At 40.6% G+C, this 24,946-nt stretch overlaps 1 protein-coding gene across 5 annotated transcripts; it reads left to right on the top strand.

Moving 5' to 3' along the window:
* The first annotated feature begins 7,193 nt into the window (after positions 1–7,193).
* On the top strand, positions 7,194–23,282 carry SFPQ (splicing factor proline and glutamine rich). Of its 5 annotated transcripts, XM_069586155.1 has the most exons (14): positions 7,194–8,157; positions 8,858–9,046; positions 9,344–9,645; positions 9,741–9,836; positions 10,604–10,800; positions 10,899–10,983; positions 11,410–11,527; positions 11,932–11,980; positions 12,061–12,182; positions 14,597–17,750; positions 20,843–20,891; positions 21,743–21,826; positions 22,760–23,013; positions 23,194–23,282. In XM_069586155.1, exons 1-10 carry the CDS (start codon positions 7,318–7,320, stop codon positions 14,732–14,734), a joined length of 2,136 nt encoding a protein of 711 aa, XP_069442256.1. In that variant the 5' UTR covers positions 7,194–7,317; the 3' UTR covers positions 14,735–17,750; positions 20,843–20,891; positions 21,743–21,826; positions 22,760–23,013; positions 23,194–23,282. The 5 variants fall into 5 exon arrangements, with proteins under 5 accessions (XP_069442256.1, XP_069442269.1, XP_069442279.1 ...); XM_069586168.1 differs by lacking the exon at positions 14,597–17,750 and having other exon boundaries at positions 22,833–23,013; XM_069586178.1 differs by lacking the exon at positions 14,597–17,750.
* The last annotated feature ends 1,664 nt before the right edge of the window (positions 23,283–24,946 follow it).

Here is a 24,946-nt window from a genome sequence, read left to right as displayed (position 1 = left end):
GATATAGAGAACAGAATTGTGGCAACGGTGGGTGGGTGGGGATAGGGAGTGGGGGAGGGAAGGCATGGGTGTCTAGGATTAGCAGAGGCAGAGAATTATAGACAGGATGGAGAAGCAAGATCCTACTGTGTGTGTGCTTAGTCTCTCAATCATGTCTGACTCTGCACCCAGTGTAGCCTGCCAGGCTCCTCTGTCCATGGGATTTTTCAGGCAAGAATACTGGAGTAGGCTGCTGTTTCCTTCTCCAGGGGGATAGTCTCATCCCAGGGATTGAAGCCACCTTTCCTGTGTCTCCTGCATTGCAGGCAGATTCTTTACCCACTGAGCTATCAGGGGAGGCCCTACTGTGTAGCACAAGGAACAATATTCAATCTTCTGTGATAAACCATAATGGAAAAGAATATGAAAGGGAATAAATATATGTATGTATATGCACACTTTGTTGTACAGCAGAAATTAACACAACATTGTAAATAAACTATTTATTTCTAATAAAATTTATTTAAAAAATAAGAGCCATTACTAACCTTGCCTCTTTGAAAATACACTAACCAGACATTTGTTACTGAACTCAATTTGTCTTCTGGCCTATAACATTCAAGAGCTTCTGATTTTTTTTTCAAAATAATAGCTAGTATTTATTGAGCACTTGACAACTATACTAAACACTTCACCTAATCTTTACAACTTCCCTAAGGAGTATGTCAGAAAAGTACAGAACCTTGGGACAAGGCCCTGGAGATGGAACCAGAGCCTTAAAAACTGTTATGCTTCATTCATTCATTTAGCATATTAAGCATTTCTGTGCTCTTGTCTGTTAGGTACCAATGGTTCAGACTTAAAGAACTTTGACAGAATCTCAGTGCAACAGAGGAAATAGACAATAAACAAAAGAAATAAGATGAATACTAGAAATTGTAAAGAGAACTCTCATGTATATTACATCATATATGAAATGGCATTACAGAGAGGGGAGAAGACTTTCGAGGTGACATTCAATCTGACAGAGAAGAATGAAGAAGGCATAACTCTGCAGAAAGTTGGGGGAAGCGCACTTTGAGCTGGGTAAACAGCAAGCTCAAATACCTTGAGGCAAAAACCATACAGATGAAGTAATTTGATAAATCCTAAGAAAAGACAGGGGCTTCCTGTGGATGGGGTTTGGGAACTAGAGAGATAAGAATGGGGAAGCAGATGGAGTAGGGGGGGGAGTTGAAGGGGGGCAGGCGGGGCGGGGGGGTTTTTTAAATCTTGGTAAGGTGTTTGGATTTTTATTCTAATAGCAATGAAAAACCACTGAAGGCCTTTAAATAGGGGGAGGAAAATGACATCTGAATTGTTTTTTCCTAAAAGTTCACTCTAGCTGCTGAATGGAAAATGAATTAGGGAGGACCCAGAAAGAAAGCAAGGAGAAAAGTTATTAAGTGGTTGCAGTGAGACTTCCCTGATGGTCCAGCGCTTCAGACTCCACACTACCAATGCAGGGGCCAGGATATGATCCTGAGAACTAGACCCCATATGCCACAACTAAGAGCCAGCACAGCTAAATCAATAAATATTTTTTTAAAAAGGTGGTTACAGTAATTTAGGTGAGAGATGGAGGTAGAAAAGATTAGGTTGTAGTGATATTTGAGATATATTTCAAAGGTAGAAATGACTTTTTAATTTCATGCAGAGGATAAATCCCTGTTATGGTTAACTATCTGATGCCATTTACTATGCTGGGGAAGACTGGAAGGAATATGTTAGGTTGATAAAGTCAAGAGCTCCAGATTGGACATATTAAATCTGATATGTGAGCTAGACCTCTGAATGGAGATGTCTAGTAAGTAGTTGGATATATAAGTTGGGAACTCAGAAGAGAGATCTACCCTATCAAGTAAGTAAAAATGTCAAGATTATTAATCTTTAGAAGGTGCTTGAAGTCTTGAAGAGACTATATAGATCAAAAGAAAGCCTGGTTGTTAAAGTGAGTCCCAAACTGAGATGTGAACTATCTCATCATTTAGAGGTCTTAAGAGGAAGAAGTTAGCAAAGGAGACGTTACTGAGGCAAGAGGAAAATCATCCGAGTGTGATGTCACAGAGGTCAGTGAGAAAGTGTTTCATCAAAGACAGAGTACCATCTATGTTGAATGTTGCTAACAGGTAAAAAGAAATAGTATAGAAAATTTTTATTGAATTTGGCAATATGTAGCTCACTGGGGAGCTTCCCTGGTGGCTCAGTGGTAAAGAATAGACATACCAATGTAAGAGACGTGGGTTCCATCCCTGGGTCTGGAAGAAGGAAAGGGCAACCGAATCCAGTATTCTTGCCTGGGAAATCCCACATGGACAGAGGAGCCTTATGGGCTACAGTCCTGGGGTTGCAAAGAGTTGGACACAACTTAGCAATTAAAACAGTAGCAGCAGCAACAGCAGGCTCATTGGTATCCTTGGCAAGTTTATCAGAGAGTGGCCCAATTGAGGTGGACTGAAGAGGCAACAGAGGTAAGGAAACAGAGACTTTCAACATAGACAAGACCTTTTAGAACTAACACCAAAAAAAGAGGTCCTTTTCATCATGGGCAACTGGAATGCAAAAGTAGGAAGTCAAGAGATACTTGGAGTAACAGACAAGTTTAGCCTTGGAGTACAAAATGAAGCAGGGCAAAGGCAAAGAGTTTTGCCAAGAGAACGCACTGGTCATAGCAAACACCATCTTCCAACATCACAAGAGACAGCTCTACATGGACATCACCAGATGGTCAATACCAAAATCAGATTGATTATACTCTTTGCAGTAGAAGATGGAGAAGCTCTATACAGTCAGTAGAAACAAACATGATCTGACTGTGGCTCAGATCATGAACTCCTTATTGCCAAATTCAGACTTAAATTGAAGAAAGTGGAGAAAACCACTGGACCATCGAGGTATGGCCTAAATCAAATCCTTTAGGATTATACAGTGGAAGTGACAAATAGATTCAGGGATTAAATCTGATAAGAGTGCCTGAAGAACTATGGAAAGAGGTTCATGACATTGTATAGGAGGCAGTGATCAAGACCATTCCCAAGAAAAAGAAATGCAAACAGGCAAAATGGTTGCCTGAGGAGGCCTTACAAATAGCTGTGAAAAGAAGAAAAGCAAAAGGCAAAGGAGAAAAGGAAAGATATACTCATTTGAATGCAGAGTTCCAAAGAATAGCAAGGAAAGATAAGAAAGTCTTCTTCAGTGATCAATGCAAAGAAATAGAGGAAAACAATAGAATGGGAAAGACTAGAGATCTCTTCAAGAAAATTAGAGATACCATGGGAACATTTCATGCAAAGATGGGCACAATAAAGGACAGAAATGGTATGGATCTAACAGAAGCAGAAGATATTAAGAAAAGGTGAAAAGAATACACAGAAGAACTATACAAAAAAGATCTTCTTGACCCAGATAACCACGATGGTGTGATCACTCACCTAGAACCCGACACCCTAGAGTCTGAAGTCAAGTGGGCCTTAGGAAGCATCACTATGAACAAAGCTAGTGAGGTGACAGAATTCCAGCTGTGCTACTTCAAATCCTAGGAGAGGATGCTGTGAAAGTGCTTCACTCAATATGCCAGCAAATTTGGAAAACTCAACAGCGGCCACCGGATTCGAAAAGGTCAGTTTTCATTCCAATCCCAAAGAAAGGTAATGCCAAAGAATGTTCAAACTACTGCACAACTGCAGTCATTTCACAATCTAGCAAAGTAATGTTTAAAATTCTCCAAGCAAGGCTTCAACCGTACGTGAACCAAGAACCTCCAGATGTTCAAGATGAATTCAGAAAAGGAAGGAGAACAAGAGATCAAATTGTCAACATCCATTGGATCATAGAAAAAGCAACAGAGTTCCAGAAAAAAATCTACTTCTGCTTTATTGACTACACCAAAGCCTTTGATGGTGTGGATCACAACTAACTGGAAAATTCTTAAAGAGATGGGAATACCAGACCACCTTACTGCCTCCTGAGAAATCTGTATGCAGGTCAAGAAGCAACAGTTAGAATTAGACATGGAACAACAGACTGGTTGCAAATTGGGAAGGAGTATCAAGGCTGTATATTGCCATCCTGCTTAATTAACTTATATGCAGAGTACATCATGCAAAATGCTGGGCTGGATGAAGCACAGGCTGGATGAAGCACAAGCTGGAATCAAGATTGCCAGGAGAAGTATCAGTAACTTTAGATATGCAGATGACACCACCCTTATGGTAGAAAGTGAAGAGGAACTGAAACAGGAGAGTGAAAAAGTTGGCTTAAAACAACATTCAAAACACTAAGATCATGGCACCTGGTCCCATCACTTCACGGCAAATAGATGCGGAAACAATGGAAACAGTGTCAGATTTTATTTTCTTGGGCTCCAAAATCACTGCAGATGGTGGCTGCAGCCATGAAATTAAAAGACACTTGTTCCTTGGAAGAAAAGTTATGACCAACCTAGACAGCATATTAAAAAGCAGAGACATTAATTTACCAACAAAGGTTCATCTAGTCAAAGCTATGGTTTTTCCAGCAGTCATGTATGGATGCAAGAGTTGGACCATAAAGAAAGCTGAGCACTGAAGAACTGATGCTTTTGAACTGTGGTGTTGGAGAAGACTCTTGAGAGTCCCTTAGACAGCAAGGAGATCCAACCAGTCAATCCTAAAGAAAATCAGTTCTGAATATTCATTAGAAGGACTGATTTTGAAGCTGAAACTCTAACACTTTGGCCACCTGATGGGAAGAACTGACTCCTCGGAAAAGACCTTCATGCTGGGAAAGATTGAAGGCAAGTGGAGAAGGGGACAACAGAGGATGAGATGGTTGGATGGCATCACCAACTCGATGGACATGAGTTTGAGCAAGCTCTGTGAGTTGGTGATGGACAGGGAATCCTGGCATGCTGCAGTCTATGGGGTCGCAAAGAGTCAGACAGGACTGAGCGACTGAACTGAACTGAACTGAGCATAGACAATTTAAGTGCTGTTGCAAAGAAGAGTGGAAGAAATGAGATGATAGGGTAAAGAGAAGGTTTTGTTTAAGATGGAAATGATTCAGTAGAAGTAACTGATGATACAGCAAAGAAAATTCCCTGAGACAGCACGAGGGGTGCAGTGTGGAATCCAAATCACTGGGGCAGGAGTGGTGGGTGGGGGCCTAGGGCTTGCCCTTTGGTAGGGGCAGAGATACACTTTTCATGATATCAGGAAGGAAGTCAGAGATGATGGGTACAGATCCTGGTGGCTTCTAGCTGGATGAGAATGTTCCTATGCAGTGATTTTTATTTTCTCGAAGAAATATGAGAAGTCATTAGTTATGGGTGTGTGACAGAAGAGAGTGTTGGAGTTTGAACAGAGAAAGCATGAAATACACTATCTCTGGAAGAGAGAAAGTGAACTTACTAGGGAAATTTGGTAAGATTGACCGGAAAAGCCTAATGCCCTTTTGAGAACTGTGGTCAAAATTTAAAGTGAAAGCCTCAGCCCTTGTTAAAGAAGGTGAATTCTTTGGTCTAACCAGAAACAGAATTTTACCAGGTGAGTATAATGGAGAAAGAGTTATGGCAATCGTAACATCTAAACTAGGTGACATAAGTTATGAATGTGAAAGTTAAAATTTTGGAGTTGTTTTTCTTTTTTCTGGCTGGATGGCATGTGAGATCTTAGTTCCCCAACCTGGGATCAACCCTATGAACCCTGCAGTGGGAGCATGAAAGCCTAACCACTGGACTGCCAGGCAAGTCCTGGTTTGGTGGTTCTGATGAAGTCAGACTCAGAAGTTACTATGTTGGCTGGGATTCCGAAACAGAGATTTTTTTTTAAGGGATGTTATTCCTGGCAATAACTAACAGGATTAACTACGATGTGGGTGGGGTGGCTAACATAGCATAGAAGGAAAGATGGCTGGAGGTGAGGAGGTAAAGGATTGACAGAGTATTACTGGGTGGTCATCCATTCAGATGGTGAATGATGTACAGAATTAGAAAAGAAGACAGGAGCCATGGGCTAATATTAACCAGAGGAGTTATCCACCCAAAGGTCTCTGCTGCTGCTGCTGCTGCTGCTGCTGCTGCTGCTGCTGCTAAATCACTTCAGTCGTGTCCGACTCTGCACGACCCCATAGACGGCAGCCCACCAGGCTCCCCTGTCCCTGGGATTCTCAAGATGACACTAATTAGGAGAGGTATTAAGGGAAATGGCTCATGCACTTCGAAATAAGAAGCATGTTGTTCATTGGTTGATTCCATATATTTTTTTAATATGGTAATTTTAAAATATCTTAACCTGTTCATCAAGTGTTTTGTGGTAGAATTAAGAAAAATGTTTAATTTCTTCTGTGATTTGTGTTTGTAAATAGTCTATATGCTGCTGCTGCTGCTAAGTCGCTTCAGTCGTGTCCGACTCTGTGCGACCCCATAGACGGCAGCCCACTAGGCTCCGCCATCCCTGGGATTCTCCAGGCAAGAACACTGGAGTGGGTTGCCATTTCCTTCTCCAATGCAGGAAAGTGAAAAGTGAAAGTGAAGTCGCTCAGTCGCGCCCGACTCTTCGCGACCCCATGGACTGCAGCCTATCCCTCCGTCCATGGGATTTTCCAGGCAAGAGCACTGGAGTAGGTTGCCATTGCCTTCTCCGAAATAGTCTACACATATAACACAAAATCAAGGCCTTTTTGAGCAAGAGAACACTCACTTAAGCCTATTTAGACATTTATACTGCTAGAACCAATACTCCAATGAGGTTCCAAAATCAAATCAGTAAACGCTGTGTACGAAATCTGTAAAATTTTCTCTAATTCCATTGGCCCAGCACAAAGCTAATTTATGCTTTTGAACTGGAGACTACTATTCTTACTGGGGAAAGATCCCAGCAGGCTGCTCATAAGGGCAATCAAGAAAGAAAAGGGTCTCTCCCCAGGAGCTGATAGGGCCCTGGCTATTTGCTTTCACGGGAAAATTGCTGGGGAGAACCCATTCAAATATCTCCCAGCAAATCACGGTGGCCTACAGACAACTCTTTTCCCGCTCATTGGCCGACTGAAATCTTCAACCACTCCATTCCTCCCGCCTCTCATCGAGAGCCAATAGGAGAGATGAAATCTTCGTAACCTAGCGTCACCAAGCACAGTGCTTGCAATTGGCTATCGGAGCTACCGATCGAGAAGTAGGCGGGGCCATGCCAGCCGGCCTATATAAGAAGAGGACAAAGGCGGCGCGCCGCCTGTGTCATCCGCCATCTTGTGCGAAGCAAGGTGGCCTCCACGTTCCCTGAACGTCTTCTCCGCTTTTGCCTCGACCGCCCCTTGATCACAGACATGTCTCGGGACCGGTTCCGAAGCCGGGGCGGTGGCGGTGGCGGCTTCCACCGACGCGGAGGAGGAGGCGGCCGCGGCGGCCTCCACGACTTCCGCTCCCCGCCGCCCGGCATGGGCCTCAGTCAGAATCGCGGACCCATGGGGCCCGTGCCGGGCCAGGGTGGCCCCAAGCCTCAGATCCCGCCACCGCCTCCGCACCAGCAGCAGCACCAGCAACAGCAGCAGCCACCGCCGCAGCAGCCGCCACCACAGCAGCCGCCGCCGCTTCAGCCCCCGCCGCACCAGCCGCCCCATCAGCCGCCGCCGCACCAGCAGCCGCCGCCGCCGCCACAGGACTCATCTAAGTCTGTCGTTCCACAAGGACCCGGTTCGGCTCCCGGAGTAGGCAGCGCCCCTCCGGCCACCGGCTCGGCGCCGCCCGCCACACCCCCGACCTCGGGGGCCCCCACGGGGCCAGGTCCCACCCCGACCCCGCCGCCCGCTGTCACCTCGGCGCCCCCAGGTGCGCCTCCCCCGGCTCCGCCGAGCAGTGGGGTGCCCACCACCCCCCCTCAGGCTGGGGGCCCGCCGCCTCCACCACCTGCAGGGGGCCCGGTGCCCGGGCCTAAGCAGGGCCCGGGACCCGGCGGCCCCAAGGGCGGCAAAATGCCAGGCGGGCCGAAGCCTGGTGGCGGCCCGGGCCTAAGCACTCCTGGCGGCCACCCTAAGCCGCCGCACCGAGGTGGCGGGGAGCCCCGCGGGGGCCGGCAACACCATCCGCCCTACCACCAGCAGCACCACCAAGGGCCGCCGCCCGGAGGGCCCGGCGGCCGCAGCGAGGAGAAGATTTCGGACTCTGAGGTGAGTGTCAACCTGAGCTACGCGTCGGTTTTCCTAAGATGGCGGCGGCCCCCCTCCCCGCCCTCCATTTTGTCGGAGGCCGGAAAGGGCGCCTGCGCGCGGGAGGCGGGGGTGGGTGGGCGGGGCTGCGCGATTGAGGGGCGGACGGCGTGGGTCCGCTAGCGGCATCCCTGGGGAGGCCTCCGGGCTGGCAGCGGGTGGCTTGAGAAAAGTTTGATGGGCCCTGTTAAAGCTAACGGATCCTGGGGTCCAGAGTAAAGAGTATAGCTTGAAATTTAGGATCGACGACATCGGGCGAGTTTTTCTCTTAACGCTTAGCCACAGGTTTCGTCGTTGACAACAGTTTTAATCGTTTTATTGATACCCTTCCACCCTTTTGATTTCTGTCCACTATAGTTTTGATGCTGTCAGGGACGTTAGGCATAAACGATTGACGAGGTTCCTGATACAGAGCCTACTCTCTAAAGAGACTTCTCAAGAGTATTATGATGGTTTCGGCTCTTTAATGTTATGAGTGATTACTTTGGAAGTCCGGTTAGGCATGTAATATGATCTTTAAAGGCAACAGAAAAGCAACCCCTATTGGACTGGTAACATTCAGTTTGGGGAAAAGACTATTGCTTCTTCCTACTTGCAGAGGTACCTCCTTCCTACTTGGAGAGGTACCTTGTATCTGAAAGTTTCCTTCCTTCTATATCAGGGGTTTAAAGCCAACTTGTCGCTTCTGAGGAGGCCTGGAGAGAAAACTTACACCCAGCGCTGTCGGTTGTTTGTTGGTAATCTACCTGCAGACATCACGGAGGATGAATTCAAAAGACTTTTTGCTAAATATGGAGAACCAGGAGAAGTTTTTATAAACAAAGGCAAAGGATTTGGATTTATTAAGCTTGTGAGTTTGGTTTTTGTGTTTTTCTGGTGGAATTCTCTTTTTTTACTACTACATAGTGTTTTTTGAACCAGCAACTTTATAAAGTTTTCATCACTAACAGAAAAGATGTAGCTGCTGTGTAGTGCGTAATTGTATTTTTAAAGGGGGATTGGGTGGGTAAGTGTCAGGGAAGACTGCTTGGAGATAAGTTGAACTGAGCTGGCAGAATAGGATTGGGGGTTAGACTTGTAACAATTTTAGGGTGGGCGTTAGCCAGTTTTGAGGTCATTAACTTTGAGTATGTCTTGATGCTTGCAGGAATCTAGAGCGTTGGCTGAAATAGCTAAAGCTGAACTTGATGATACACCCATGAGAGGTAGACAGCTTCGGGTTCGATTTGCCACACATGCTGCTGCCCTTTCTGTTCGAAATCTTTCACCTTATGTTTCCAATGAACTGTTGGAAGAAGCCTTTAGCCAGTTTGGTCCTATTGAAAGGGCTGTTGTAATTGTGGATGATCGTGGAAGATCTACAGGGAAAGGCATTGTTGAATTTGCTTCTAAACCAGCAGCAAGAAAAGCGTTTGAAAGATGCAGTGAAGGTGTTTTCTTACTGACAACGTAAGTTTATATGTTTATCTTCGTAACTCTTATTAACTTAATGAAGAAATTGCAATATAGATGGAACAAAATTAAGATGCAACTATTTTTGTTAGAACTCCTCGTCCAGTCATTGTGGAACCACTTGAACAGTTAGATGATGAAGACGGTCTTCCTGAAAAACTTGCCCAGAAGAATCCAATGTATCAAAAGTAAGAACAATCTCTTAAAGTACAAAAGAGAACTTGTTCATTTTTTTTTTAAACTTTTAATTTTGTTTTGGAGTATAGCAGATTGACAGTGTTCGATAGTTCCAGGTGAACTGCAAATGGACTCAGCCATACATGTATTCATTCTCCCCCAAATGCCCCTCCCATCCTGTCTGCCCTGTAGCATTGAGCAAAGTTCTCTGTGCCGTACAGTAGGTTCTTGTTGGTTATCTATTTTAAATAATAGGAACGTGTGCATGTCTTACCCAAACTCTTAACTGTCCTTTCCCCTTCAGTAACCATAAGTTTGGAGAACTTGATAATTTTTCAGTTTTGCTTAATATGTACAAAAATCTTAGATATGCTTAATGAAAACATAGGTTTTGAAGCAGTCATTCAAATACCTAGTGTTTGTTTCTGTGGTAGGTAGATTTTATGTGCAATCTTGTTTTGTTTTTTTAACAGTTGTTAAGCTGTATTGTAGATATCTGGTTTTTCAAAATTGGAAAAATATTCTTTGAATTGAAACTTGGCTTGGGAAGTGGAATTAGGACAGTGGGGAAGGTAGGATTGATCTTCATTGCCTATGTTACTGTCTAGTATCATCCTGGTATGTGTAAAGAGATAATTACGAATCAAGGTGATTTTTGCCTTCCAGTATTTCTTAGAAGTGAGAAGCCAGTGGAAGGACCAGTGTTTTTTAGGGGATATCAGATTACATATATTTCTTGTGTGCATCCATAAATTGGTTCATATTTAAATATTGTCAGGGAGAGAGAAACCCCTCCTCGTTTTGCCCAGCATGGGACATTTGAGTATGAGTATTCTCAGCGGTGGAAGTCCCTTGATGAAATGGAAAAACAGCAGCGGGAACAAGTTGAAAAAAACATGAAAGATGCAAAAGACAAATTGGAAAGTGAAATGGAAGATGCCTATCATGAACATCAGGCAAATCTTTTGCGTCAAGGTAAAATACCTTCTGAATTTTGCCAGTAGGATCATTTGCCTTTTGAGCTTACCAGAATTTGTTAATGTGAATCTATAACAGAATTTTCCAATGTTCAGATCTAATGAGACGCCAGGAAGAACTAAGACGCATGGAAGAACTGCACAATCAAGAAATGCAGAAACGTAAAGAGATGCAATTGAGGTACAGTTTTGTCAAACCTTTGTTTCAGTGCTGCTGCTGCTAAGTCGCTTCAGTCGTGTCCGACTCTGTGTGACCCCAGAGATGGCAGCCCACCAGGCTCCCCTGTCCCTGGAATTCTCCAGACAAGAACACTGGAGTGGGTTGCCATTGTTTCAGTGTTAAGTGTACCTAAATTTTGCAGGTGAGTCAGTTGAGGTACAGAGATGTTAAGTACGTCAGTGTTGGTTTAATGCTTAAATTGCAAAATAGAGATTTCTGTTACATGGCTCATTTACTTTGCTGGAATACATTTAGGGCTTTTCGCCTTAGTCACTGTCCCAACCTTCGTTTGCTGTAATGCTCTTAAGTAAACTACTAGTTTCCTTCAAGCTGAATTTTTTTAATGTGCATAAAGTTTTTGTTTATGTACTTGGTGAATATTTCCAGGCAAGAGGAAGAACGACGTAGGAGGGAAGAAGAGATGATGATTCGTCAACGTGAGATGGAAGAACAGATGAGACGCCAAAGAGAGGAAAGTTATAGTCGGATGGGCTATATGGATCCAGTAAGTAAACTTTTGCAGTGTAATCAGAGTTCTCTACAGAATTTGTGGATACCTAGGGTGCAGTTTATTCAGTTAAATACCACTTTTCACGTGGTAGCTATTCTGCCTTTTTCTTTCTTTTTAACCCAAGTGTTTATGATTGATAGGCCTTGAGTTTTACCTTCTCTTTGGGTGGGCCAAAAGATTTCATTGGTTAGGAAGAAGCTTGGTTTATAGGTTTTTTGATAATGGCATCTTTTTAAAAATTGCCTAATTGGTTTTTTCCAATTTTTGAAAACAATTTTTGTTAAGCTTTGGAAATTCCTTCTTAGGGAATTTCCAAGTTTTAAGAGTTACCAAGTTAAGAATGCTTGGTATGGGTTTAGTACAAGTGTATGAAAGGTTTTTTTTTCTTTAAATTTCAGAGAGAAAGAGACATGAGAATGGGTGGTGGAGGAGCAATGAACATGGGAGGTAAGAATGAAAATTAAATTAGTAGTACTAATGAAGAGCAGTATTTTGGTTGAGTGGTAACCAGCATTTTTGTTTCCTAGATCCCTATGGCTCAGGAGGCCAGAAATTTCCACCTCTAGGTGGTGGTGGTGGCATAGGTTATGAAGCTAATCCTGGAGTTCCACCGGCAACAATGAGTGGTTCCATGATGGGAAGCGACATGGTAATGTATCTTGTGGGACATAGTTCAAAAGGAAATTCTCATTCTCACAACTTATGTGTGTGTGTTTTTTTTTGTTTTTGTTTTTTAAGTAGGTGACTGGACTTCTTTTAGTTCCCCTATCGTGTAAATCCGTAATATTGATGAATACCTTGGCAACATAGAAGAACTCAATGTGGTAACCTCACCTGATAAGGTTGCCAACAAAAAGTCAATACTGTTAGTAGTATGTTGGGAGTTATCTTTGGCAATAAGTAGACTTAGGTGCTTTCCATTATATTGCTTGTGTACTTTTGCACAATAGTTCATGGCAAATCCAAATTCTAAATGTTAGATACTACTGATTATTCTACATCCAAGTGAGAGTAATCAAATGGCAAGCTGTCATTCATAAAGCTGGTATTTGCCATAAGTGTGAATCAGACTTGTTTGTAGCTTGTAGCTTTAGGCATGTTTTAGCAATGTGTAGGCCTTTGACCTACATTTGGTGTGACTTTATCCATGAAAAGGGAATTGTTTAGTCTTCGGACTCGTCGTTTCCCTCCTGTTGGGCCTGTCTTTAGGTGTACTTTCTAAAATAAATGGACATCTCTTTTGCCACAGAATAGCAAAAGTCACTGTTATTTTTTAGCATACTAGTTGTGTGCATTTGATCTGAACCTTCTTGATGGTGTCATATTTTAGCTGTATAGATAGCCTGTCAGGATCCTTTAGGACAACCAAGAGAATTGGTCTGAGTGGTGATATCGGGATTTTACAATCCTTAGAAGAACTGAATATTGGCTGTAGAGGTGGGTTTGGAGAAAAGTGCTTTGTCACAACTGAATTGAATCTAATTAGTTCATCTACAGTCTTTTGGCAAAGGAGAGAAGCTGCAGTATATAGCTCACTAGATTCATTTTACAAATAATAAGGGTTTAGAATGGGGCCTCATCTACTTTAGGCTTTGAAGATTAGAATCATAAATAGTTGGAGGGTTAAATGTAGTGCTGTTAGCTTCAAAATGAATTTTAAAAATAATGTGGTATATTTTGGTTTATATGCTTCCTAATAGTCATATAGGTTCTATATCAAATTTGTAACTAGTTTGACACGATGTTCCCACAGTTCAGATGTTATAGTCCTTGTGACGTATAGCTTCTGGATTCTAAGATGATGTGGTAACCTCCAAATTTCCTTTTCACCTTTTTGAGATAATACAATGCGCTGAAAACCTAAAATTGTTAGGATTTTGAAATAGTTTGAAGGGTTAGGATTTAGTCTTAAGTAGCCCTGTAGTATTTTATAGGAAGCATATTGAAATTATTTATTATAACAGTTTTAAACCCTGATACCTTTTTTTAATTTCTGGGGGGTTTTGTTGGATTGTTTCGGGGCTTTGTTTTGTGTTTTGAGCAATACTCTTAATGATTGGTCTGCTTTATATGAATTTGAAAGATAGCTCAGGCTGCTGTGCTTGCATATCTGTAGGGTTACTGTGTTTGGGATCATAGGTTTCTAGGACTAGAATTAATCTGAAACAAGATGGAATAAAGTCCTGCTTTATTGCAGTCACTTAAGCTTGGTATTAATGCTGTTTGGGAGACACCCAAAACACGGAATCATAATTGTCGGGACTTTTCACAGACATAAGGGAAAACGAAAAGTTGGGCTGTTAGGAGGGTGGGCTGTATATTCAGTTAATTTGCAGCTATAAAGAACAGTACTGTGAACATAATTTCTCTGGTTTTATGTAGTGATGGCTGTGAAGGTGATATACTTGGAGAGAATATGGCAACACTTTTAAATCAAATTACTGTGCCGGTTAAGTGACTAAACCTATTAGTCTTCTATTCTTTTTCTTTTTGTAGTCTGGTAGCATTTTATTAAAAACTTTGAACCTTTTAAGATTTCTGCAACTTAGCAGATGTGTCTTAAGATCTTGAAAAGCACAAGGTTTCTTATGCAGCACATACCACTAACTGGTGAGTAGGTCTTTGTCACTTCATTGAGTGAATTGAATCTGTCTGGTTGGGCTTGTTAGGCTTACTTGGAAATTAAATTTCCTGTTCAGACCTTGAAAGTGAGAAGTTTGTAAGCTTTTCAGTGGGTTAATCTGATGTGAAATTTCTTAAAACTCATTTTGGAATGGGTTTTCACATCTGCACTAATTCTTAAATTTTTTAGCACTACAGGGAAGATCTATTCTTTGAAACAGGTGTATGAGAATGGCTCAAGTGGGAACATACCACAAGGCATGTATTATCGTAAACTAATTTTCAAATTACCCTTTTTTCCTTTCTATGTTCCCGGTACCTGTGGATCGACTCATTGGTGATTGTATCGACGAACGTTGACTACGGAACCTTCTAAAATATTTACTTAACACACATGGACATCAACTACATATAATGAACTGTTAATTACTGTTCCAATAGCGTACTGAGCGCTTTGGGCAGGGAGGTGCGGGACCTGTGGGTGGACAGGGTCCTAGAGGAATGGGGCCTGGAACTCCAGCAGGATATGGTAGAGGGAGAGAAGAGTATGAAGGCCCAAACAAAAAACCCCGATTTTAGATGTGATATCTAGGCTTTCATTCCAGTTTGTTTTTGTCTTTTCTTGTTTAGATAACCAATCTTTTAAATTCTTGCATTTTAGTAAGAAAGCAACCTTTTTATGGATGTTAGCAGTTTATTGACCTAATATTTGTAAATGGTCTGTTGGGGCAGGTAAAATTATGTAATGCAGTGTTTGCCACAGGGGAATTTTTTTTTTTCCTTTTTTCTTCCTTTTTTTTTTTTAAACTGTATAATGTCCCTCAAGTTACGGCAGTGTACCTGTGCCACTGAATTTCCAAAGTGTACCAATTTTTTTTTTTACTGTGCTTCAAATAAATAGAAAAAATAGTTATGATATTGATCTTCAACTTTGCCATTCATGCTTCTATGCACATTAGGCTAGGTATTCCACTTGGAAAGCATAAGAGTGTCTAGGCCTTTGAATGGCATATGCCATTTCTGGGAAATGTTATTTGTAGGCTAAGTATTGCTTTCTACTTATAAGTACCCCCTTGTTTTAAAAAGAAGAAATGCTTATTGAAGTAGTTTCATGATTTGATTTGTTTGGCAAGGAAGCAAGCTGGTGCTAAGTATTTTTAAATGGCTATGTAAGCAAAGCTGAATTGTAAATCTTCATTCAGGAATGTGTATCAAGATTATGGAATGGGTGTAAGACTATTGGTAGGGGGAGAAAGTGGGTATGACTTAAATGGATCTTTTATGGCCCTGTGATCTATTCTTTCCTCGAAAGTTTCTGAAGAAAAAGTGGAAAGATCATTTTGTTGCATTCCTCCATTCTTGTTTTTTAAAAAACGAGTCCCAAGCCCTACAAACGGCTTGTATTGAACTTTCACATTTGAATTAAAGATTGTTAAACATGAAGCCTTTTCATGTATTACTTTTAAGTGATTTATAAAGGTGGAGTTTAGTGTGAATAATTCAAAAATAAGAGGTGTAGTTAATCATAAAGTAGGTTAGAAATATATATACTTGTACTCTTACATCTCCTTGTGCTACTTCTATTGGGCAAAGTCTGTAGGACTATGAAAAAAACCTAGTCTGTTTTCTACGAGCTTGTAGTGACTGTTAATAACATAGGGTGGGAGAGAACCATTCTTACGAAACATTTTTGTTTTTCATAGTTTCCTTTTGATGTGGCACAAAATCTGGAGAGAGTTGCTCGTGCTACACAGTACAGATGTTCCTTCCTCCCACCATAAAGCTTTCGGAGTGTTTCGATGGTGGTGTCAGTTTAACGTCAACTTCATTGACTCTCCTTCCATCAGAGACATTTTGACTTATTAATAAAATAGTTTGTTACTGGTGTCTGTTAGTACAGTGGGAACACCTGCTTTCCCAGTGTATATATAAGCAGAGAAACAATTTCCTAAAAGTAGTAGGTAAAGTAATTGAATGGTTTGGCTTTGATTTTAGCTATGTTTCCATTCAAATTTGTACATTATAGAACTCTTACTGTGGAATGTGTCTTCCTCCTTTTCACCTCTTTTAGTGTTAATTGGCAAAAGTAAAATTCTAAATCAAATCTTTGTTTAAATGCTGAAGTAAGTTTAGTATTGTGCCTGAGTACAAAGGGAAACCTAGAGTTGAAACAATTGAGCACTGTGCATAGGAAACCTGTTAATACTAAAACACTAGTGGAGTATAAAGGCATGCCACCACATTCTGGCTGTGTGACTGACAGGTACCTGGTGTGCTAATTAAGGGAGAGAATCTCGTTAGAAAATGTTCATTATTTCTGTTCACCAAGACACTTGGAAATGAGTAGTTCTACCATAATTATAGGAGGAAGTTTTGTCCCAAGTCATTAATTGGTGATAATGTATGAGATTTTCTGTACTGGAAACAAGGGTCTTGATTTGAAAGGAGTCCATTACAATTTGAATTGTATGGTAGGGACTCCGTGAATGATAAGAAAATAAGGGGTGTTCATGGGACACCCACAGAGGGTGAACTTGAATGTGTGGGTGGGGGCTGGTGGGGAAATGGGAAAATCTGCCTATAAAATTAATGTTTCAGTTTATTTTTCAGATTACATGCCTTTCTTTGTAAGGGATGCTGGCACAGACCCCTAAAATAAGCTTTTCGTAGTACTGTACCTTTGAAGAGTGGTGAAGGATGCTAATGGATTATCTCCTAAAAGTTGTGGTTTTGGTAGCCTTACTGTGTAGAATTGCTAAACATTGTTTAGCAAATAATGTTGCTTAGTTTTAACTAAGTTTTGACTTTTATCACTGAAATAGCAGTGTATCAAGGGTTGTAAGCTACTCAGACTTTCAACAAGTCCTGCAATGTATATCATAGCCTAATGTGAATTTAAATCATCTTAAAAAGTATATTCCTAAAAGCTGATTTACGAAACTTGGGGTGGGAAAGGGAAGGTAGTAGTTTAGAGGTAAAATTTTGGCCAGTCTTCTCATTTAAAGAAACCACCTGCCCCCATTTCCTCTTCTCCACTTTCTCTCATAATTTTAAGAGGAACGCTTGATTGTTTTTAAACTAACTGCTCCTCTTATTACTCCTTATCTTTAAAAACTGCATTCTCTAAGAGATCCCAGTGTATTTAATAGGACTTTAGAAACTTAACCCATTGGTTCATGTTTAGTGAAACCATAATCTTCTTTGCTTAAAACACTAATTAAACTTCTAAGAAGTACTGTAAAACCCCACCACTCTTTATCAGATGTATTATATCACTAATACAAATAGACAATAATTTGGGAAATTGTAATGTGACGCCTGTGCAATTTTTGTAAGTGGCATATCATGGCAGATCAAAATTTAGATACTTGGCTTTTCTTGGGCAAGCCACTAAGTTTGTGGCGGAATATTTTCTGGTGTTCTTGGACTGCAATTGTGCACTATTAAAGTAGTGGCCTGCTACATAACTGCATTTAGCCAGCATTTCTGCAGTGCGTAACTGTGAGGAACGTAGTACCGCAAATGGCAATGGACATTAGGACCCGGATGTAGTATTCCTGCTTGCTCCGAGATTCTCATTGCCGACTGCATACAGGTAGGTAACAAGCAATATAATCTAACTTGGTGACTTGCTATGTACTTTTATTCCGTGGGCATTCTGACATCATACTTCTGACAATGAAATTACAGTGCAGCACCTAACACGTGTATGATAAAGCTAGCTTATGTCAAAACTGCGTGGGTTTGGGTTAGAGCTGTAATTTGTCAGGCAGAATTCAGTGCTGTTGCAGTTCTCAGATAAAAAGTGCAAACTTGAGTATTTGGTATGTATCTGATTCAGTTGTGTGGGTTTTAGTTGCATCGTAACTGAAGATAACATGAAACACATCAGTGGTGTGGGGGAGAGGGGACCATACCATGTTTGGAAAGTAGAGTGCTTTTAGCATCTTGACACAGACTGTATACAGCATGTGACAATTAGTTTCTGTTGTAGCAAACTGACCTCCCCATAGGTCAGCAATATCAATTTCAGAGTGTAATCTTGGTTATTACTCCACACTTGAGTGAATTAAAACTAAAAGTACAGTTTTTTTTTTTTGCAATGTGATTTGAACATTTTTTAAATGGGCTCCATGGGAACAGCTTTGTTATTAACTGGGGGCATAGAGGGGAATCTAACATGAATAGTTCAAGCACTGTGATTTGTCTAAATATGTCTATACTCTAAACCTGGGGGAAGATGGTGTGGCATGTTGACTTGCCTATTGAATACATGTTGGGAATCATTTCCCAACTGTAAGACTTCGTCGTATTCTGTAGGATAACTGCAAATGTTCAGGGTAGCTTTTTGAATTTGGTTCCCTTAGCTTTTTAGGGATGAGATGTTGCAATCCAAACTGTTCGATTACCAAAATAGTAAGTCTTCAAAAGCACCCTCTGTGTTGTTCAGGATTTAAGCTTTTCCTCGACAGTTGTTCCAGACCTCAATTCAACTGAACTTTGGTCTATGAAACTGATTTTTAGCTAGCATGCATGAGAAATAGCTTTCATGTATAATGTTTTCTGCTCTGTAACTGGAAAGTTTGGTTTACTTCGCATAAATGTTGGCAAAACTCTTCATGATTATGAGAATTTCTTTTGTATCAAGAAAAATGGCTTGCTCTTTGGCAAGCAGTTCACATGGTGGGGACAGACTTGTAACTTTAATATGCAGTCCATTCAACCAAATGACGTGACTCCTGCTAGATGAAAGAATAAATGGTGACTAGTTTAGCTCTGTATTAGTAGTACAATGTACATCAAACATAATGCTCAGTATTAGTGACAATAGTGTCACGAAATTGGCATGCAATTCTGATGGGGTTTTCCTATGGCATAATCCATGAAGTTGGTAGCCAACACTTGGCTACCGTGGCTCAGTGATTGTTTAGAAATAAAAGATCAGGTTTATTTCTTAACAGTCAATAGCACTTTTGAGAGAATGTACTTAATATATGGACATCATCGGGTTGGGGGGTAATTTTGCTTCATTCTGCTTATTTCAAGATGATAGGCTTTTGCACTTTCAATGAGAAACCTGTGACTTAAGTTGATTCTTACTAGTTTCGATTTGTATGTAGCTATAATTTGTGAATTTTAGTGCAGAGGGTCTTTTTAAAAATCAGTCAAAAAATGGGATAAACGGGTTTCAATAGTAACTATATCCCAGGTGCTTGCATTGTATTTCATAGTCTTTTCTTACTACAAACAAAAATTATTTTTAATGACAATGGTCGCAAGTTCAGAGGTGTGATGCCAGAATGCATTTTCGTACTGTTAGGCCCTTGGGAATAGATACCGGTGCTTTATGAAAGATGAAAGAAATGCAATGGGTGCTCTTCATATAAGGTTGCAAAACCTACAAAGAATGCACAATAGTCTCATTTTTCCCGAGAAAGATGCGTGTGACTAGTTTTGGACTTTTAACCTTAATGGGGGTTGCATGTTTCTTATTGTTAATCATTGTCAGCTGCAGTGACATGATCCACAGTCCTGCATTTACTGCCTTAACATTAATGATTTTGGATAGGTTTTAGAGAGCTGGGATGTTTGTTCTGGGCCTTTATTTGGTTTGGGCTTTAGCTGATAACGTTTCAGTGCTCTGTCAGCTAGTGCAGTTCTCAAACGGCTGCCTGTCAGGGAAAGAATTCAGAGGATTTGGCTGCTCCTAATCATCTGTCATTGCTGCTAGATAATGATTGGCAATTTTTAAGACTCAACTGTGGAACACACAGTTGTTGGTAAACCATCAAACTTAAATGTTGCTTTTGAACACCAGTGCTGAAAAGATTTATTCAGAGGGTGAAAAGGGGGCTGGATGCAGAATAGGATAATCTGGAGAATGGAGGAAGAATGCAAAACGATATAGTATCCCTTATGGATGGTACATGTGCAACAGGGAACTATTTCATATACCCTTGGCAGTCTCTGAGTCAGGGAGGAAGAAAAACCTGGAATTTGGATTAAGGCTGATCTTTCTGGTTTTTGTGCACTGTGGCTCTGCCAGGCATACATAGTGAAGGTGAATGTCTTCTCCCTCAGAAAAACTCAGGTTCCTTGCTGTCCTGATAAGGCATAGCTTCCCTGCCGTAACTTAAAACTCAGTGAGGACTTAAGAGGGAAAGAATGAGGCAAATATATAGGACTGCAGGATAACAACTGCATTGTTGTGTACTGTGGCACGGGGAGGGCACTCTTGGAGGACTCTCGGAGGACCACGCCTCAGGTGGTCAGTCCACCTGAGGATGGAAGACATACTTGGTGGGGAGCAGGGTATGTGCTTCTATATGAAAAGAGCCGATGTTAGAACTCATTTGGTAAGGTGAACGTTGTCACATACCTTCACATAAGGGATAGTATATTTTGGGTTGCAGTCAAACTTCATTGTGCTCAGACTGGTGAAGATGCAGTTAGGCTTTTGTAAATACAAAGAAGATACAGTTCTCACTCTAACTCAGGTGTCTACTGCTACTTCAGAATGATTTTAGATTCCACCCCACCCCCATGAAGTTTCTTCCTATTTTTTATGCTGTAACTTGCCCCCAATCTTTGTTTCTCGAATTTTACTCTTTAAATTTTGAAATTAACTAGCATTTCAAATCTTCATGCCCTTGTCTTTTATATTAACTTTTTCTTATTATTCTTTAGGTAAGAATGATTGATGTTGGCTGATAACTGGAGTGCTCATTCACTTGAAGTAAGCTTCCTTGAAAGTCTACCTATTAAGGATTTGGGGTTTGGTTTCTATTTAATGGTTAAATGATTTTATTTAACTGTGGGGTGAAAGCCATTTGATTTTTAAGATGTTCACCTCTTGATACCCCTGTATTTTTGTTTTTTAGAATAGATGTGTGTGGGTGTATATGAGTTGGAAAGAAAAAAGGCTGGGAATACTTACTACAAAAATGTTAAACAGTAGAAGAAAAAGATGGCGTTAGATCAGAAAAGGCTTGAATTTGTGGAGAAACACTGTATTTTGTGGTACTCTAAAATCAACTTTGGACCAATTCAGAAATCTTGAGATTCCTTTTACATTATAAATTGTGAAGAACAATTGTTTCGTCACTGGTAGGGAGAATTCCTTAAGTACATTTGACCTTTGAACAACATGGGTTTGCGCTTCAGGAGTTCACTTAATGATGCAAGATTTTTTCTAATAAATACATACTACAGTGCCAGGTCTTACCTAAACAGTAACTGTGAGAGTGAACGTTGCTCAGTCGTGTCTAATTCTTTGCAACCCCATGGACAGCAGCCTGCCAGGCTCCTTTGTCCATGGAATTATCCAGGCAAGAGTACTGAAGGACGTCTTTCCAACCCAGGGATCGAGGCCAGGTCTTCTCCCTTGCAGGTGGATTCTTTTTACTGTCTGAGCCACGGGGGAAGCCCATAGCCAAAAAAAAAAACCAAACCACTATTGAAATCCAAACCTATGCTAAAATATATACCTCTTGATATAAGAATAAAGTGTACATGTTAAAAATCAGTTCAAAAATGTTCAAGATATGCCAAATACGTTGTCATAACAAAGTTATATTTTAATGATAGGTGGATATAAGTTTTCAAGACATCACACAGCATGAGCTGATCAAGAAAGAAAGCCACAACTTGTTAGACTGACGAAGTATCAAGGTAAGTTGAGACTCTTGACTCTAAACTGTCCTCAGGAACTCCAGTGGTTATGACTTCGCCTTCTAATGCATGGGGTGAGGATTCAGTCCCTGGCAGGGAGTTAGACTCCCACATGCCTCGGGGCCAAAAAACAAAAGCATAAAACAGAAGCGGTCTTGTAACAGATTCAATAAAGACTTTTAAAATGGTCCACGTCAAAGAACATCTTAAAAAAAAATGTCTTCAGAAGGAATCTTGGGTGGTGTAAGATAACTACTTATGTGGATATCTCATTTTAATTTCTTCTATGTTAAAACTTATTTGTAGCAAGTATATTTTTATAACATTTACTTAAATATTTAATCATCTTTTTTTTTTAAAGTCTTCTGAGGTGTAGTAGCCCATGGCTTTAGTCTTGTTTGGCTAAAGTCTCAGGAAAAACAGGGACTTTATTAAAAAACAGTTTTTAATAAAAACTTATATAGCTCTATTTACCTTTACATCCATATAACAATGCAGAGAAGAAGATTTTAAGTTCCTATTTTTCATCCAGATAGTTAAGTGGTGGAGTCACTGATAGAATAGATGGAAAACAAAATCTAGAGGGTTGGCAATTTTAAAGGGCAATTCAACTCTGCTTTTCTGGCTAAAAAGTAGTCATAGACATTATGTAGACAAATGGACAATGACTGTGTTCCAGTAAAGGTGTTTGTTTTTTGTTTTTTGTTTTTTTTTTTCCACAAAATTGGCTGTAGACAGCTTACCTATCTGATGTAATAAAAATTGCATTTGTTCATGGTATCACATAGGTATAAAGGGCTATTAATCAGTTGAATTACATTTTAATTCAGTTGAATTTTAAGCAGAAATGGGAGAATTGAGATCTGTGTCTTACACCTTAGAAAGTATTAGTTGCTCAGTTGTGTCTGATTCTTGCAACCCCATGGACTGTAGCCTGCCAGGCTCCTTTGTCCATGGGATTTCTCAGGCCAAGAATACTGGAGTGGATTGCTATTGCCTTCTCCAGGAGATCTTCCCGACCCAGGGATCAAACTTGGGTCTCCTGCACTGAGGGTAGATTCTTTACTGCCCAAGCCATCAGAGGGTGCCAATTAATGGAGTGTCTTGAAGAGATCTGCCTTTTAAGAGTTTGGTTGTCACTAAAAGCTGTTGTAGAAGATGGAAATAAAATTTAATAAACTCGCTAGGTGAGTCTGGTATTAAAATTATTTGTGCTGTTTAACCCTTATTTATCTAAAGAAAATCAAATACTTATGCTACCACATTCTTTGTTTAAAGTTTATTTGATTGTTGCTGATAAATAAATTTGAGACCTTGATACCTAATTATTACGACTTTTGGAATAATTGTTTCCTTTTAATTGGCAGGATTACGTGAACTGTCCTGAAAACCAGTGAGGAAAAGAGCAGAGAGAGGAATCAACCTGTTGTTGAATAAAAATGTTTCAAGATGGGAATTTGTTTTGGTTTTGTTTTTAAGTAGGATTCTTCTATTTTCTAGAATTTTCCATAAGTGTCAGCAACTTATTTCTCAGTGGCATTGAGGTCATTCCATATTATATTTCTTGAGGCCTTTTTGGCAGAGCTGTTTCAGCCTTTTTTTTTTCCCCCCAGCTTCTTAATAACTAATCAACCTGATGCCCTTATTTATTCACAGGTTTAGCTGTCAGTATCTTAAAAATTGCCTTCAGGGACTTCTGGCTGTCCAGTGGACCAGTGCGTGGGGTACAGGTTTGAGGCCTGATTGGGGAATTAAGATCTCATGTGCTGCCCGGTGTGGCCTTAAAAAATTGCCTTCAGTCTTCATAAGTTTTAGTCTTGGAGTTACCATGTGATCAGCAATTGTTAATTGCTTCAGAGGTGGCATAGGATGAGATAGTTAGCATCACTGACTTAGATGGATGTGAATTTGAACAAACTACAGGAGATGGTGTAAAGACAGGAGCTTGGTGTGCTGTGTAGTCCATGAGATAGCAAAGTCACAACAGATTCTAACGTGACAGTGACTGAGCATCAAAGCAACCGCTTAGTAGGTTTTTATATACCACTTAGTGTATTAGAAAAGGATTATCAAATTATGGTTATGAATAATTGGGTGTTATTTCACTCAAAGACTGAATTGCATGTTGCCAAATACAATATTTTGGTTGTCCTGAGTAGCAATTTGTAAACTGGAGTTGAATTTTATATACAGTGTAACAGGCAAATTCTCAGATTACCTATAAGTATAAGGGAAATACTGTTGTAATTTACTATAAAATCTGCTTATCCATTCTTAAAACTCATTACAATCTGACAAGCTCTTCACAAACCAAATTAATGTGAGGTATATATTCAAAAGTAATTTTTTAAACTTTTCTTGGTCAAGTTATATATTCAGTTGCTAAGTTATGCCCCAGCTCTGCAACCCCATGGGCTGCAGCACACCAGGCTTCTCTGTCCTTCATGGTTTCCTGAAGTTTGTTCAAAAAATTCATTTGATGATGCCATCCAACCTTCTCATTTTCTTGCCCTCTTGGCTTCCTAGCATCAGGGTCTTTCCCAATTTGTATCAGGTGGCCACAATATTAGAGCTTCAGCGTCAGTCCTTTCAATGAATATTCAGGGTTTATTTCCTTTAGGATTGATTGGTTTGATCTTGCAGTCTAAGAGACTCAAGAGTCTACAGCACCACAGTCTGAAAGAATCAATTCATTGGCACGGTTCAACTCATATGACTACTGGAAAAACAGCTTTGACTGTATGGACCTTTGTCTCTGCTTTTTAATATGTTATTTGACAAGTTGTTTAAATTTAGGCTATAGTAGGATTAAATAAAAATCCCTGCCTTGCAAGGTGTATTGATTAGTTGCTATTTTTAAGTGTGTATGTAGGGAAATGAGGGGAGCTTAAGTTGAGAACAAGCTACAAGGTTTTTAACAAATTGTGTATGAGGCATATAATGTTTTGCACACCTTCCATCTTTGATGTTAAAATGGGTTGGGAGACTTCCCCAGGGATCCAGAGTCTTAATCCATCTTGGAACTTGATTCCACATGAGCAACTGCCTGTGAGCTGTAGCGCCCATGTGGAGCAACAAGAGAAGCTCAAGCCTGTGCCACAGTGGAGACCTGGCACAGAC

Source organism: Ovis canadensis, chromosome 1 (assembly GCF_042477335.2).
Source record: "Ovis canadensis isolate MfBH-ARS-UI-01 breed Bighorn chromosome 1, ARS-UI_OviCan_v2, whole genome shotgun sequence".
Taxonomy (NCBI): Eukaryota; Metazoa; Chordata; class Mammalia; order Artiodactyla; family Bovidae; genus Ovis; species Ovis canadensis.
Note: the sequence above shows the minus strand (reverse complement) of the source record. Positions and strands in the feature narration are given on the sequence as shown.

What these genes read in the sequence shown, in the direction of transcription:
- SFPQ (XM_069586147.1), top strand. Translation starts at nt 7,318, where the DNA reads ATGTCTCGGGACCGGTTCCGAAGCCGGGGCGGTGGCGGTGGCGGCTTC. An exon ending in AAGAATCCAATGTATCAAAA is followed by an intron (nt 9,837 to 10,603) that starts GTAAGAACAATC and finishes AAATATTGTCAG; the next exon opens with GGAGAGAGAAACCCCTCCTC. An exon ending in AGGAGCAATGAACATGGGAG is followed by an intron (nt 11,981 to 12,060) that starts GTAAGAATGAAA and finishes TTTGTTTCCTAG; the next exon opens with ATCCCTATGGCTCAGGAGGC.